The 18,257-nt window shown below is 44.4% G+C and overlaps 1 protein-coding gene across 1 annotated transcript in view; it reads left to right on the top strand.

The window, feature by feature from the left end:
• The window catches only part of LOC136877835 (neuroligin-4, X-linked-like), an 857,291-nt gene that overhangs the window by 786,155 nt on the left and 52,879 nt on the right, over positions 1 to 18,257 (top strand). The window contains exon 8 of the mRNA XM_067152034.2: positions 15,668 to 15,814. Within this exon, the coding sequence (XP_067008135.2) occupies positions 15,668 to 15,814 (147 nt within the window). The remainder of the gene's footprint in view (positions 1 to 15,667; positions 15,815 to 18,257) is intronic.

Genomic DNA, 18,257 nt, shown 5'->3' on the forward strand with positions numbered 1-18,257 from the left:
AGATGGCGGATGACAGCTAACGAAATTGCCCGCATGATAGCAGCACAGTGCTCTATTGGTTAAAGATGGCGGATGACAGCTGTCAGAAAAGAAGCACGTGGCTTTGTTTCCAAACAAGAGCACGTGGAATTTGCCGCCACCACATTTCAAAGGTATCTAGCTACAGAGTGCAGCACTGAGGTTTGTGATGCAAGATGGCGGGTGACAGCTTGTCAGAAAAAAGCACGTGGCTTTGTTTCCAAACAAGAGCACATATAATTTGCCGCCACCACATTTCAAAGGTATCTAGCTAAAGAGTGCAGCACTGATGTTTGTGATGCAAGATGGCGGATGACAGCTGTGACGTAAAAATTACCCGCAAGATAGCAGCACGGTGCTCTCTGGATTAAAGGTGGCTGCTGTCAAAAAGCATTTTTCAAATTATCCGCCACCACAAAGAGGGCAGCACTGTGCTCAAAGATGGCTGCTGTCACGTGGAATTGTCTGCCACCACATTTCAAAGATATCTAGCTAAAGAGGGCAGCACGGTGCTCAAAGATGGCTGCTGTCAAAAAGCATTTTTCAAATTATCCGCCACCACATTTCAAAGGTAAGTAGCTAATGAGGGCAGCACTGTGCTCTATAGATTGAAGATGGCGGATGACATCTGTCAGAAAAGCACGTGGATTTGTTTACCGATTCAAATCTCGCGCTAGTGAGGTTAAGTTGGTAGCACTAAGGTTTAGGCCCGCCAAGATGGCAGCACTGCCGATGACAGGTGACGAATTTGCAGCTGCTGCGATAAAGAGGGCAGCACGGTGCTCTGTAGTTTAAAGATGGCGGATGACAGCTGTCAAAAAAAGCACGTGGATTTGTTTACCAATTCAAATCTCGCGCTAGTTAGGTTACGTTGGTACTACTGAGGTTTAGGCCCGTCAAGATGGCAGTACTGAGGTTAGCGATGCGTTGTTGTCCGTCAAAAAACACGTGGCTGTCAAAACAACACGTGGATTTGTTTACAAATTCAAATCTCGCGCTAGTTAGGTTAAGTTGGTACTACTGAGGTTTAGGCCCGTCAAGATGGCAGCAGTGAGGTTAGCGATGCGTTGTTGTCGATGATAGCTGTCAAAAAGCACGTGGCTTTGTTTACAAATTCAAATTTCTCGCGGGTGGTGGAGGAGATCTCTGGGAGGCCTCTGGCTGTGGTGGTGGTGGAGGAGGCCTCTGGGAGGCCTCTGGCTGTGGTGATGGTGGAGGAGGCATCTGGGAGCCGGAGGAGGTGGTGGCGCCCGAACCATCCAATTATACTACTAGGGTGACTACAGCAATATCCCCTAGAAAGAATGATTCACAGGGTCTTTGAAAGTCCAGAAATATGACAGATATCTCGGATTTTGTTTCCCCTGCTCGGATCGTTAGTCTCGTTACGGTAATTGTAAATAAGGTGTAAATAATAATAATAATAATAATAATAATAATAATAATAATAATAATAATAATAATAATAATAACCGCATGGCATGTCCCGGGCATGACGTTAAACTGCGTCCACAAACCGAGTGACCACCAGTGTAAGTGGTCCTCCTCTACCAAGTGCCAACGGCCTTTTCGGAGGGCGGATGAGCGGGTAGAGGTTCAGGGCACTCTCTTGCCCTTGGGGTGGGAAACTGCCCCTAACGGCGGAAGAGCCACTAGATGGCCTACGGCATAGGATAATAATAAATCCAGTAGCGTCTGTTCACCTATTTGGTGCGGTAACTGGTCAGCGTCTGTACTCCGAGTCGGAGCGGCTGCCTCAGAAAACCTTCAGGAACCCACCCATCTGATTGTACTCCGATCCCTCGGGATCAACCCAGTCGCTTGAGAATAAGCACACCATGAATCATGCAAGTAAGAACAACATTACTCCAGGTGGTAACCAATCCACCCGCCAACTGAAAATGCAGGCGGCAACTGGCCACTCGGATTCTGGAGGAGCCGGGCTGACACGAAAGACAGAGTCGGAGCTCTCTGGCAAACTTCCCACTAAAACGCCCTTGTACATCGGCACGCTAAACATAAACACATTCCTGCAAGTAGGCAAGCTTCTCAGATTAACATCAGCAAAAATTCCAGCTACTCGCCGTACAAGAGACCATACTCACTGAGTCGGAGACATCAGAATATGGTAACTACCACATTTTCAAGAGCAAAACTGCACGAACAGTAGGAAAAGCCACACCAATGTTAGGCATGGCTTTTTTCGTACACAAAAAGATCGTGAACTCCGCAGAAGAGATCACACCCATAAACAACAGACTAATGACCTTGTGACTTCGCTGTGCAAATCGCCACTACACTTTTGTAAATGCCCACGCACCCACGAACGACTGCAAAGATCAGAAACAAACAGAAAACTTCTGGAACAAACTTAAAACCACACTCATCAAAATACCCGAAAAAACACAATCATTCTCCTCGGCGATTTCAACGGTAAAATTGATATAGAAAAGTGCTACAGAACAACCGCAGGAAGATTCTCAGCACACGAAAAGACCAACAAAAACGGCAAACGCCTCATCGAGCTCTGTCAATAGCACGACCTGAAAATCATGTCAACATCTTTACGGAAAAACCCCAATAAGCTCTTCAAATGGGAATCACCCAACACCTGCTGCGGCAAACACCAGATCGATCATGTCGCCATCTCCTTCCCAGCACAAAAAGAAGTACACAACGTCCAAGTCCACAGAGGAGCCATCATTGACTCGGACCATCATCTAACGAGAATCAAAGTGAAATTTACCCGAAAACGCTTCTACCAGAAATCCAAAGCAAACAAAAAATTGGACACAACACAAATAAAAACATCAAATCTCAGAGAAACGTGGGAAATAAATCCCAGCCAAAACTTGGAACGAATTCCACGACAAAATCATGAAGAGTTCATCAGAGTAAATCCCACTACAGAAAAAGAGCAGACACCTGTTTTGGAACACCGAATGTGACCAGGCCATATTGAATAGAAAAAATGCATACCAGAAGTTCGTCAGCAACCGTACACCTGAAAACGAAGCAAAATTCCGCGAAGTCCGCAGACAGACCTCTAAACTCATCAGACAAACCAAGAGGAAATACCTGGAAGACCAACTAAAGTCGGCCGAACAGGACTTCCGAAACTACAACACCAGAGATTTTTACAGCGTCTTCCGCAACAGATTAAATGGGTACACGCCCAAGAAACTCTGCTTCAGAAAACAAAACGGAAAATTGGCACTTACAGATGCCGAAAACACCAAGGAACTCGCGGTATACTTCGAGTCACTACTCAACTGCCCAGAACCAACAGAAAGGTTTCCACATAAACCCCACCCTAACCCAAACCCAGACTCATCCCCACCTACACAAGAGGAAATACACCGACACATTCAGCGACTGAAAAACAACAAGGCATCCGGAGACGACGGCATCGTATAAGAGCTTCTTAAATCATACAAGAAATTTGGACAACGGAAAAACTACTAGAAAATAGGACAAACGCCCTCCTCGTTCCACTTCACAAAAGAGGTGACCGAACAGATGTGAACAGTTGCAGGCGAATTCCCTGGTGCAAGTCGCATACAAAATCCTCTCTGCAGACCTCCTCTATAGAACGCAGGAACAACTAGGACCATTCATAGGCGAATACCAATCGGCCTTCAGGCCCCACAGATCCTGTGCAGAAAAGATACTCAATATGAAAACCATCGTGAAACTACGACACACAAGAAAACAACCCACAATCTTCACCTTCGTGGACTTCCAGAAAGCATATGACTCCATTGTCCGGCAATCCCTCTTCCAAACACTGAGTGAATACGGACTGGACAACAAGACTCAAAAAATCATCAGACTAACTCTCACCAACACAACCTCCAAAGTAAAATTCATGGGACATATATCTGGAAATTTTCAGATAAAAACCGGTGTCCGACAAGGAGATGGGCTTTCCCCACTATTATTTAACATAGCCCAGGACAAAATCATGAGAGAGTGGGAACAAGATCTAAAAGCTCAAGGAAATTGGCAACCATTAAGTATGACAAGAAAACATGTAAAAATCTCCTGTCTCGCTTTCGCAGATTATCTCGCTATCCTCGCAACAAAGGAACAACAGGCAATCAGCCAAATCGAAACCGTCAAGAAATGCTCAGAAAAATTCGGCCTACTAATCTCCTTCTCAAAAACCAAGGTCATGTGCAACCACTGCAGCCTCCAGAATTTGAACACGAAATTTGGTATAATCGAAAAAGTAACTGAGTTCCGATATCTCGGAGAAATTGTAGTACCAACAGGAAAAGAAGAGAAGGCCCTTGAGGTCCGCATCCAGAAAATGAAGAGCGCCCTCGGCCGAACGCAAAACATTTACAACAAAAATGCCTTTCAATCTTCTCCAAAATTCGACATTACAACACTATGATCAAATCTGAAATACTATACGCGAGTGAAACACTGGATCTCCACAGAAAAACAGTACTCGAAGACATCCTGAAAGAGGAACGTAAAATCAACAGAAAAATTCTGGGCTCAAAACGGACTGATGAAGGATACAGATTGCAGTCTCGTACAAAAACCGAGGAGCTCTCAAACCTTGCGGCCGACATCAGAAAAAGACGCCTGAAATGTTACGGACACATCAAACACCTTCCAGAAAACAGACTGACAAGAATCTTACTTGAGGCAACAGAAAACATCAAAACAAATAGAACGAAAATCAGCAAGTGGGAAGTAGAGTCAGAGAGAAACCACAAGAAGAAGACAGGAGCTAAGTGGACAGAAGAACGAAGAACCACGATGAGAGAAAAATTGAAGGCTGCCTGGCAAAGAAGCAAATGCACAACTTCTAAGTGAGCTTTGCGTGATCAGTTTTCTGGTCTTTTTCGCGTCTAATAATAATAATAATAATAATAATAATAATAATAATAATAATAATAATAATAATAACCGCATGCTGGCTTCGGCTACAGTGTGCAAGCATTTGAATTTGACGCCATCTGGCTGCTTGCTAGGACTACCACTAAGAACACAACGAAGACCCAATACATTGGATTTGGTCAGAACTGGCAAAGACTGCCAAAGACTCTTAGACAGATAATACACATGTAAAAGAGACAAAGAAATTAAGGTAGGACAGGAATAAGGGCACAAACATAACTTTATTAAGGAGAGAAAAATCAAAAGGCCGCATAGGCCGACATAGGCAAAACAAATAATCTAATAGTTTATATTAATTATGCGTGGCCATTAATCAAAATACATAGGATTCGCGGTTTATCACACCTTCTCTCCCTCTCTCTGTTAAAGTCGTGATGAAAACTCCGGTATAATGCCATGGCATCTACCTCTTCCGAGTAACCGCGTCATTGAGACGATTTCATCTTTGGATGGTAAATAATAAATTCAGACTGGCACCACATAAGACTGAGGTTGTAATTTTGAAATGTTCTAGGAATTGGAAGGGTGTCCGCTTCTTATTAAATGATACAGACATTGACCCAGGGAAGTCTGTACGATACTTTGGGGTTCTTATTGATAGGAATTGCACATTTGGAGCACATGTGAAGGCAGTAACTCAAAAGGCAGAGAAGAAGGCATCGGCATTAGCCAGACTTATGCCTAACATTAGAGGACCAAGAACAGTTAAGAGACAGATTATGTGCTCTGCAGTATATTCCATTTTACTTTATGCTGCACCTATCTGGCACAATGCACTCAGGAGGAAGATTCACCGAAGAGCTATGGAAAGAGTACAGAGGAAAATGTTGCTCAGAGATATCTGTGCATATCGAACTGTTTCGACATCAGCTTTACAAGTTGTAGCTCCAAGTATTCCCATTAACCTGCTCGTGGTAGAGAAAACTTTGGCATGAAAGGAGTGCGGATATATCTGCTGAAGAAAAGAAAGCCTTGAGGAACCAACTCTTACTAGACTGGCAAGGCCGATGCGATGGCACAACCGATGTTGGCCAATGGACAAAAAAGCTAATACCCGACATAGGAGGCTAGCTTAAATGTAGACATCGGCAGGTAGATTACTTCCTGTCGCAGGTCCTGACAGGACATGGAGGATTTGGCATATACGTCATGAAGATGGGAAAGACTCAGGGAGATGGTTGTTGGTACCGTTCTGAAAGGGATACAGTAGAACACACTTTGTTCTACTGTGTTCGATGGGAAGAAGAACGAAGCAAAGCCTGCCAACAACTTTGTCGACGACTCACGCCAGGGAATCTGGTTCAGATCATGTCGGAGAGCCCGCTTGCCTGGAACACAGTAAAGGCAATGGCGACATGCATTATGGGGACGAAGGAGAAAGGAGAGAAAGGAAGAGCATAATAATATAAATCACTCCATTCTGATGTCATGCCATCAAGTACTTGTAGAGTGGGCTGAGTGAAGAGGGCAGGGGTTTTAGTTGGTGGAAATCCAACTACCACACAAAGTGGTGTCTTTGAAAGATTTTCCCCCTGCCACACAAGAAAACTACTACTACTACCACTACTACTACTACTACCCGAGCGAGTTGTCCGTGCGCTCAGGCGTTGAAGTCTAAGCGGTCTGACAACATTTTCACCATCAGAATTTTAGCCGGCAGGGTAGGGGAGATGGTGGTATACAATTTCTAATCACTAAGTTGCCAGTCAAAAGCCTGGATTAAATCCCAAACCTCTCCACAGTGCTCATATGGAGTGAAGCATATGACGCTGTCGATGGTGATTTCTCCGTCGTATGGGGACATTAAGCCTTGAGCAGACCCCTGGGTACTATTCGACAGGAGCAAGCTGTGTGCCGGCACCGGGTTTCACCCCCTCCCTTCCTACTATCATATATCACGTGATCGTTTCATCTTATTAACTCCTCTGATGAGGTTGATCAGGAAGGGCATCCGGTCACAAAAAACCCGCCACGACAGATTCATCTCACCTCATACCCGACCCCGTAGAGAAATTGGACAAGAACTGGACAAACAAACAAACTACTACTCAAATGACTTCATTCCGTAGCCTAGAGTGGTACGGTAGGCCTTCCAGAGGGTTACACCCTGACTAGGGCCGAGGAGAATTGAAAGCGGTGATTTGAGATGCGAATCAGGTGCGAGGTGGCGGATCTCTCCGAGTACAGGAGAATGTGAAACCACGGAAAACAATTCTCAGGACAGTCGACGGTCGGGCCAGCCCCACCACCTCCCGAATACAGAGTTCTTAACTGGCCGCTGTTTAACCAAAGCCCACTCTACTCGGAGTTTTTATACCACAAGAAAGAGCAACAAAAATCATACAGTGTATAACAAAGAACGTTTACAAGTACATGCTGTATGATCAAAGGGAGCCTCGACAGGAAGCTAATCCCTGCAAAGGCAATTGAAATTAATCTAATTAATGTTAGTCACTGCAGCCTACCAACACAGTGGAAGCAGCTAGTGCCACTTGGCTGAGGACGAAATCTGCCGGCACTGTGGAGGAACAGATACCGTCGTACATCGTGTCACCGCATGGCGCTAGTCGCACTTGGACGGTGCGCAAACTACGTGGTGGTATTGGCGTATTAGAAAATGAGAAAAGTGTGAATTACTTTTGCCTGAAGTTCTACACCATACTGTGATTAATCGCGACAGCCATCGACTGGAATCTGATCTACTATGACAGAGGTGGGAGCACCTTATGAGAATCCACAGCCTGTTTCCAGTCATTCGACCGGGTCAAGAATGTAATGAATGAAGCCCCATCTAGCGGCGAGGATAGAAATTGTGCCGGCTGCCGAAGCGTGTCGCACTCCTCTGGGGCAATGATTAATGACTGACAGATGAAATTATATTGAAGAGTGTTGTTGGAATGAAACATGACAGGGAGAACCGAAGTACCCAGAGAAAAACCTGTGCCTCCTCTGCTTCGTCCAGCACAAATCTCATATGCAGTGACCGGGATTTGAACCATGTAACTCAGCGGTGAGAGGCCGGCATGTTGCCGCCTGAGCCACGGTGGCTCTGATAGCACCTTAACGGACTTCGTACGGCCTGTGATAAGCAGAACTACAATTCGAGAGACAAGTTCATGTTTGCTTAGTGTTGTTCTCCAACTTGCGTGGGTATCCGCATTTTTTTTAATGCTTCACTTTCCTCCCCTTAATATCCTTTCATTTTATTACGATCTTTATGTTATACGAGTTCAAAAGAAGAAAATAGTGTTCAAAAAATCTAAAATAGATTATCTTCATTCCCAGATGGTTTTAGCTATCATCCTCTTAAAATTTCCTGCATTCGGGAGCCCTGAAGATGGGTTTTCTATGGTTTCTCATGTTAACACCAGGCGAATGCTGGGGCTGTACCTTCATTAAATCCACGGACGCTTCCTTTCCACTCTTACCCCATCGTCGCCATAATACCTGTCTGTAACGTACGACCGCCCTCGTCGATGAAGTGTCCATCCATTCTCAAAAGTGTTTCTAATTAAACGTTGTACACATATGCAAAATGAAGTAATCAAGAACTATAAGTCGTTCCGGTTAATTCCCGGAATAGCGTTTGTTTTCATGTTGAAAATGTTTCTTAGCAGACAAAAGTAGGGGTCCACATACTACGAAAAGCGTAAAATTAAGCAAATTCCTCAACTAAAACTTGAAGGGCTAAAGGGCCCGAAAAATAGCTCTATCAAACTAAAAATGCAAATTTCAGATCACTTCCGGCTGAAATTGTAGTTCTGGAAAATCAGCGTAAAATCGCTTCTTTCTTTACTCCTTTTCTTTTTCTGTTCAAATCCTAGCTAAATCAATTTACATAATTCTTTCTGTAATGTGTTCCTTGGTTCAATACCCTGAGGCTCTTTTTATTTAAATGTCCACACCAGATGTGGTTACAAGGGCTTAAGTGAAACTCTGTATTGACTCACATCAGCGCTCATAGTGGTGCTTAAGTGGCACAATGTATTGACTCACATTAGCGCTCGTAGTGATGCTTAAGTGAAACTCTGTATTGACTCACATCAGCGCTCATAGTGGTGCTTAAGTGGTACAATGTATTGACTCACATCAGCGCTCGTAGTGATGCTTAAGTGGTACAATGTATTGACTCACATCAGCGCTCGTAGTGATGCTTAAGTGGTACAATGTATCGACTCACATTAGCGCTCGTAGTGATGCTTAAGTGGTACAATGTATTGACTCACATTAGCGCTCGTAGTGATGCTTAAGTGGTACAATGTATTGACTCACATTAGCGCTCGTAGTGATGCTTAAGTGGTACAATGTATTGACTCACATTAGCGCTCGTAGTGATGCTTAAGTGGTACAATGTATTGACTCACATTAGCGCTCGTAGTGATGCTTAAGTGGTACAATGTATCGACTCACATTAGCGCTCGTAGTGATGCTTAAGTGGTACAATGTATCGACTCACATTAGCGCTCGTAGTGATGCTTAAGTGGTACAATGTATTGACTCACATTAGCGCTCGTAGTGGTATGAAAACGCAAACTGCTAATCTAATCGACCGGATAACGATGATTAAGAAAAGGATTGTAATTTTTTAAGGTTAAATAAAGAATATAGTCTTCTACTTTACTTACCTAAAATTCGTAGCTCATATCGCTACGATGTTTTCAACATTGAGTTGCTTGCCTGAAGGTCTAGAACTATGGTTTTTTTTTTGTTTTTTTTTTTGAACTCAAATGGAGGATTGACAAAAATACATGGAGATTTGCAATACATTACCGTGGTATCATTTCTCTGGAGTGATTTTACTGCATGTACTGGTGGCTAGTATGATATTTCGCAAAAAGGAAATAACACCACCCATTAATTAAACAATAATTTAAGGAGCAAAGATGTTACCAGGCTGTGAATTTGGTTCATGCTATTTCGGGAAAGAGACATCGTTCACCTTATCAAGTGACAGCTTTAAAAGCGTCATGTTCTAATTAAACAGTCATTTGCAGTGTTTTTGTTGCTCACCATAGCGATATCCTCCTCCTCGTTACAGTCGGAAGCTGTTGAAAGTGAAGACTGAACGTCTCCTACTTGTGACAGACAGATCATCGATCACAAGGTATCCATAATTCAGGAGCTAAAGGTCCGAGGATGTCTGCAGGCGTACACATCTCCTTGTATGGCACACACTGACATGTGTAGCACCAAGCGCAATGTAAATCAGTGATGGTTAGAAAGGAAAACAAGAGGAAGGCAAAAAGGTCATAAGTTCAACGAAAACGAATCGCCGTTGTGCCTGAAAATAGTGCATTGTAATGATGATGTCGAACAAGTACCTACCCGCACCATACACATAATTAAGAACGAAAACAGTAGCTATGCTATTCCTCTGCTGGCGAGACCTGGTGTTCTCAGTGTACTATGTCTTCTGGTATAGGCTAGAGCAATTTTGTTACTTCCATTGACCTGTCACAGTCTTATCCTTGACTTTGACAATATAAAAGTGACGTTGGTATGAGCGATATTAGTAATGTCATTCCTCAAGCAGCTAGTTCCTGCCATGGATGGTGTGAAAATGTTACTATAGGGTCGGTTGGTGCATGCATTTCAGTGGGTTTGGCAGACTGATATGCAATAGCAACTTCTGGCTCAGTGAGGAAAGCAACGGGAAACTATCTCCTTCCTCATTTCCCTAGTACGCTTCCTCAGCGATGCCTAGACCATCTATGACTGCTAATGGCAGAGCTGTTGAGGATCCAACCAGCCTGCGGGCTGAGGACTGAACATACTCGTACAATATTGAACATTTTTGGCCAGACTCCAAAGCTGAACTATTTCACACAGCAATTTTTCTTGGAGCAGCGACAAAATATAGGATGCCGTGTTCGATTCGCTGTGGGATCGAGAATTTTAAGCGCGTCTGGTTTATTCCTTTGACCCGGAATTTGATGTCTGTTTTAACACACTCACCTTCGTATACACACAACACTCTACATTACCTACCGCCATAGAAACACGTAATAGTGAGGGCATCATCACCACATAGTTTTGGCGCCTCAAAGAACATTCCCCCTGAGGGTGGGTGAGATAGAATACTTCCACGGTATCCCCTGCTTGTCGTAAGAGGTGACTAAAAGTGGAACCAAGGGACTTGGGCGAGTGGGTTGACGACCACAGGGCTCCTAGCTCAGTCTTGCATTTCTTCCACTTACTTGTGCCAGTCTCTTCGCTTTAATCATTCGTATTTGACCTCCGCTTCTCAACTATAGTTCTTTTCCGGAGCAAAATTCTAAAATGTTCCACCTATTCAATACTTTTTATTATATAAGGACTACATTAATTTGGGACTAGTTTCGATTTCGTAAGACTACTTCAGGCAAAAGTTATTATATACACTTGACAAGTAAGAAATGAAATGGCGTATGGCTTTTAGAGCCGGGAGAGTCCGAAGACAAGTTCGGCTCGTCAGGTGCAGGTCTTTCGATTTGACTCCCATAGGCGACCTGCGCGTCGTGATGAGGATGAAATTATGATGAAGACGACTCATACACCCAGCCACCGTGCCAGCGACATTAACCAGTGATGGTTAAAATTCCCGACCCTGCCGGGAATCGAACCCGGGACCCTTGTGACCAAAGGTCAGCACGCTAACCATTTAGCCAAGGAGCCTGACTTGACTAGTTATGACATGTAAAAAATGTTAAAAACAGGTCTATACAGAGGGGTCCAGAAAAATGTAGACACTCTTTGATGGTATTAATGGAAGAAAATGACATACCGTTACAATTCTTGCACGGGTGTGTGTTCAAAGTGACCCCCATTAGCAGCCGCTGAACTGTCACTCGCAGTACTCCATCCTTCGATCCGGGTCGTCCTCGTTCATAGCGTGCAGCGATCTTGGAATGTACACTTTCCACCTTGCAGCCTTCAGAATTCGTCGTACTGTTGATCGGTTTACCCCGCTTCAACGTGCACCCTGATTCACAGATTTTTGAGGTGACCTAGTAAAGTGTTGCAACACACCAGTGCTGGAAGCTGGCCTTGTTGATGTTTTTGGTCGGCCAGACCTTTTCTTATGCACATCCTGAACAGTGCCGTCGGCTACAAATTTATTCCGAATGCGATAAATTGTACGTGTTGGTGTCTGAGTTCCGTACACATTACGCCATTGCCGTTGTACCTCCATCATGTTTTCGTACTTCCAGTACCACATCAATACTGCCTTGCGTTGCTCAAACGATAATCTTCCTTCATTCATTGCTGCACTGTGATCTGCTGAAAAACGCGCGTCAAGATAGTCGCGCCATTCTGTGACCATCACTTGTTGAGAATTGTGCCGGCTGCCGAAGCCTGTCGCACTCCTGTGGATGTGTTTGCGGATATGTAGCTCATTTACGTAGTGGTTATATCGTATGTTGAATGAGTTCAATTGACTGCATTTGAATGAGAACACGATAGTGATTATGCTTCGAGAGATACCTAAATTTAAATCAAATTACGCAATTCTAAGATAGATACAACTTGGATATATTATTTGCTTTACGCCACACCGACACAGATAAATCTTATGGCGACGATGAGATTGGAAAGGCCTAGGAATGGGAAGGAAGCGGCCATGGGCTTTAAGGTACAGCTCCAGCATTTGCCTGGTGTGAAAATGAGAAACCGCGGAAAACCATCTTCAGGGCCGCCGACAGTGGGGTTCGAACCCCTAACTCGCCCGATACAACTTCCACGGACATTAATCACACATATACTGTATAAAACAAATACATTGTCGTCCGTACAATATCGATATGTAACATGTGTGTCTCTGTTTAGTGATAGCCTGGTATCAATCTCGTGACTTCCATAAATATGTCACGAACCAAGCACAAAGGTATTGTTCAAATCTACGATCAAATTATGTATGTTGCAGATTATCTAATGTTCAAATGTAAAAACAAATAATAATTATTTCTTTCTTTCTTTCTTTCTTTCTTTCTTTCTTTCTTTCTTTCTTTCTTTCTTGATCCGTTTACCCCCAAAGGTTGGTTTTTCCCTCAGTCTCAGCGAGGAATCCCACCTCTACCGCCTCAAGAGCAGTGTCCTGGAGCGTGAGACTTTGGGTCAGGATAAAACTGGGGAGGAAGACCAGTACCTCACCCAGGCGGCCTCACCTGCTATGCTGAACAGGGGCCTTGTGGTGGGAGGAGTGTGTGACGATTGGGAGGGATAGATAAGGAAGAGGGAAGGAAGCGGCCGTGGCCTTAAGTTAGGTACCATCCCGGCATTTGCCTTGAGGAGAAGTGGGAAACCACGGAAAACCACTTCAAGGATGGCTGAGGAGGGAATCGAACCCCCTCCCCCCAATCTACTCAGTTGACCTCCCGGGGCTGAATGGACCCCGTTCCAGCCCTCGTACCACTTTTCAAATTTCGTGGCAGAGCCGCCAATCGAATCCGGGCCTCCGGGGGTGGCAGCTAATCACATTAACCACTACACCACAGAGATGAACGTAATTCTGAACTAATTTACGTTATTCATAAAACAATTATTAAATCAAATTAACTTTAAAACACAGTCATTTTATTTATCGATTTTCATGCAATATTTACATGTAATTCACTGGACCCTCTTTAATTTCTCTTCACATCATTCCTCCTTTAATCAATTCAGTATTATTTAAAACTATAGCAAATCACAGACTATCCTCCCCTAACTTGAGTAGGGAAAATAACCGAAATAAAACAATCGCATTCCAACGTTGATATTCATGTAAGTTACAACAAGAAATAAAAGAATGTGTCTGCAGAACAATGGGCAGCATACTGTATATGATGGATTCAAGATGTTCGAATTCTTCCACCATCTCATTCATATTCGCTGATGATCAAATGTTCTGTACAATTGCACTTTCATCACACTCATAATCATTCCCATAAACGGATAACTTGTCTATAAGCAAATTGATCTACGTAGGTAAACCATATCTCATACGTACTTATTTTACCTGGATGACCCTAGCATTCCTTGAACAATCTGACGTTGACCTAACACCAACATATAAATATCATACGACACGTACAATTCCTCTAAATGATATGTTAATGGACAATAACGAAACTCAATGCTCTCCGAAGATTCTTAATTCTGTTCATCATAACATAATATACTGAATACTTCATGACTAACATTGATGCTTTCACGGCCCGTACTTGTAGACATGATATGGGCTTTGGGGCTTATGTCGTGACAAGAACCGGACCCTGCGCAACACACCTGCATGCAGCATGCACGCGAGCTATTAGGTCTTGTACATCCATGGGTGGAGTACTATAAACATGTTCCTTTAAGTGTCCCCACAAATAAAAATCTAGTGGATTAAGGTCCGGGGAACGTGAAGGCCAGAACATTATACCTCCACGACCAATCCATTTCCCTGTAAACGCTTCATTTAACCAGTTACGCACATTCATTCCAAAGTGAGGCGGTGCACCATCATGTTGAAACCATAGCTGTCGTGGAACGTTTTCTAAAGCGTCAGGCAAAGTATTACCCAGAAACGTACGATAGAGGAGCGCATTCAACTTGTCCGGCAATAGGTAAGGGCCTAAAAGCACTCCTCCCACGATTCCAGCCCACAGGTTTATGCCAAAGCGTGCCTGAAAGCCACGTTCACGGGTGACATGTGGGTTGTGGTCAGACCAATAACGGCTGTTGTGATGGTTGAAAATACCTTCCCGAGTGAAGTTACATTCGTCACTCCATATACATTCTTTATAAAATATTCGTTATCTTCAACTTGTTGCAAAAGCCATTCACAGAAATGTACTCGTTGAATGCGGTCTTCTGGCCGCTGGTGTTGAGTTAACGTGTAATGATATGGATGCAGTTTTTCGTCGTGCAACACGTCAACAACCAGTGTTTGAGATACCTGGAACCGCCTTGCAATATCACGGGTACTTCGCCGAGGTGACTGGTGAACGGCTTCAAGAATGTCGTCCTCAGTTTGTGGAGTACGTCTAGTCCTTGGACGACCTCTGTCCACTACTTGTGAACGAAGATTACCGGTTTCCCGCAGGCATTGCTCAAGGCGACGAAAAACATTTTTATCGGGATAGCGCTTTTGAGGGTACCGTGCTGCATACTCACGAGCAGCAGCAGAAGCTTGCTTATCGGATGCACCCAACACTAAAAGCATATCGACGTATTCGCCGTTTATGTACTCCATCAGGAAGCCCCCCTACATGCACTTGACAGGACCAGTTATGGTTGTGCACTGCGTGGATAGTCGACTCATCCATTCAGTTGAATGGATCACACTGTCATGCGTTCGACTATTGTCATGTGATAACAGGATTCCATGCTTACAAAAGCCGTTACACGACAGGAACTAGGTACCTGACGTTACACACACACATACACAAAAACTGACGTAGATTCGAGCCGTAGCTCCATGTTGCATGTGGGTTTGATAACCCAGCCGTCTACTCAGGCAGCTGCGATGGCGGGTACGGTCGAGCGGGATGATGCACGTTTCTCTATTACATTCCGATGCACTGCAGTATGTGACAGTTTTGCCAGCTTCTCGTTTTCGACTTGTTTTCCAACAGCACCAGTTCCGATTTGGCTATAGAAACTTTTGTCTTGCAATGGGATGAGGAATCGCATGCCAACCTCCAAGTGCGGCATTTTTTGTTCACCCTGTATAACTTGCTGAGGGAGGTTGCTCAACTGACATTGTACATGGGGTTCTCTCTTGTTACAGCGCTAAAACCCAAGATGAAGAGCCACTACAGAGGACACAAAATGGCGGTCTGGCTCAATCTCATCCCACAACTACACCAGCCAGGAGATGACGACGTCAGCATGCGACATCATCACTTCCATGAAAGAGGAGAACATTACTATTCAGGTACAGCAACTTATAAAGGTACAAACTTTATTTTAGTATGCGTGTTGTCGTTAGTGGGGTGTGATGGTATAACAGCTTGGGGGTTGGTATTCCTCTTTGAATTGAACCCAGGTCAACTCCAAGGTGACCTAAGAAGTATCAAGAAGAAAAGGCGGTGTCACTCAGTTATCGTGCACCACAAGGTTAAGAATAATAGAAACATGTATATTCTACTTTTTCAGGGACCTTCATAGCCTTTCCTTTGTTTAAAAAGAGCGCATGTGGCTGAGACACCTCAGATGGAAGAAAATGAAACCAAGGATGATGCACCGTACCAAAGTGTCGAAAGTATCTGCAGTATTAGCTGCGGGCTTGTTAGTGCTGGCACCAAGATGGCCGCGGTTACAACCACTGCCAATGCATTTGAGAGTTCTGGAATAAAATGTCACGTACCAGTGGTTCGAATTCTACGTAAAACTTGAGGTCACGTGTGTACTGCAAAGCTTTTCCTTTTCCGTCGCACCGACGCCGATAGGTCTTATGGCGACGATGGGATCGGAAAGGCCTAGGAGTGGGAAGGAAGCGACCTTAATTAAGGCATGGAGCCAGCATTTGCCTGGTGTGAAAATGGGAAACCACGGAAAACCATCATCACGGCTGCCTACAGTGAGGTTCGAACCCACTATCTTCCAGATGCAAGCTCACAGCTGCGCAATCCTAACTGCACGGCCAACTCGCCCGGTGTAAAGTCTTTGAAAATTGTTGGAACATTTTCATCATCATCATTATCATAATCATCATCTGTTTACCCTCTAGGTTCGGCTTTTCCCTCTGACTCAGCGAGGGATCCCACCTCTACCGCCTCAAGGGCAGTGTCCTAGAGCTTCAGACACTTGGTCGGGGATACAACTGGGGAGAATGACCAGTACCTCGCCCAGGCGGCCTCACCTGCTATGCTGAACAGGGGCCTTGCGGAGGGATGGGAAGATTGGAAGGGATAGGCAAGGAAGAGGGAAGGAAGCGGCCGTGGCCTGAAGTTAGGTACCATCCCGGCATTCGCCTGGAGGAGAAGTGGGAAACCACGGAAAACCACTTCCAGGATGGCTGAGGTGGGAATCGAACCCACCTCTACTCAGTTGACCTCCCGAGGCTGAGTGGACCCCGTTCCAGCCCTCGTACCACTTTTTCAAATTTCGTGGCAGAGCCGGGAATCGAACCCGGACCTCCGGGGGTGGCAGCTAATCACACTAACCACCACACCACAGAGGCGGACGTTGGAACATTTTACTCGGAGAAATTACTGCTGAATCTGGAGTCCAAATATGAGGAATCAAGACAACCAGAGTCAGGATCCAACCCTGAGATTTGGTAATTCTGAGTACAATATATACAGAGAAAGTCAAGTTATTCCTTTTTTTTTTCTATTTTTCGTTTTGTTCCCCCCTTTATTAGAACGAATAACCCTGAGTTTATTGTGTTACATTGTCTAAATACGAATAGGGGGATAAAAATTGCTGTATACTCCACTGCCCCGTGTCCTGCAATAGCACATGATAACTGGAGTATTCCCAGCATGCGTGTCTCCCATCTCGCATGGGTAACTTCTGTCCCATGCGACCATTCACATGCATTCTCACACGGTTATTGATGATGGCTCTCTGTTCCAATATAAAACAGGGGATATTTCCCTAGAGCTCAATACTTCAAGCTTGGCAATACTCATGGAATTCCGAACTTATGAAAATCTCGCCAAGCCTGCGGGTCAAACTCATCCTCGTGTGGAGCATTCATCCCTCGGCTTGCGCATTTAATGAAATTTATTGATCCTCTCGTATAGGATTGTAATAACTACATCCTTGTACAATACTCTGTACAGCAGAGTGGCGAACGCCACCCACATGTATGTGATGTATCGAATAATTACAGGAAGAGAAATGAATGCGTCCATGTGAAAGTTAATTGAGGGTATCCGAGGACTAGCGTTACAAACTGTATGTTCACCCACGTACATTCAATGCGGTTTCGTGTAGTTTTTTTCACATTATGTTTTTCATGCTGCGAAATCAAATATGTCAAACCGTTTGTTTTCGTTGTGTAAATGAGGCTTGATAAGTGACTCATTTCAAGCAGTATTTTGTCCACCGAAATGACCGGAGGAAACCGTATTCTATAGACGGACATATTTTGTTATGTTGTCCGGCTCCATGTCTAAATGGTTAGCGTGTTGGCCTTTGGTCACAGGGGTACCGGGTTCGATTCCCGGCAGGGTCGGGAATTTTTACCTTAATTGGATAATTTCGCTGGCACGGGGGCTGGGTGTATGTGTCGTCTTCATCATCATTTCATCCTCATCACGACCCGCAGGTCGCCTACGGGAGTCAAATCAAAAGACCTGCATCTGGCGAGCCGAACTTGTCCTCGGACTCTCCCGGCACTAAAAGCCATACGTCATTTGATTTCATTT

The sequence above is a fragment of the Anabrus simplex genome, chromosome 7 (assembly GCF_040414725.1).
Source record: "Anabrus simplex isolate iqAnaSimp1 chromosome 7, ASM4041472v1, whole genome shotgun sequence".
NCBI classification, from domain to species: Eukaryota; Metazoa; Arthropoda; class Insecta; order Orthoptera; family Tettigoniidae; genus Anabrus; species Anabrus simplex.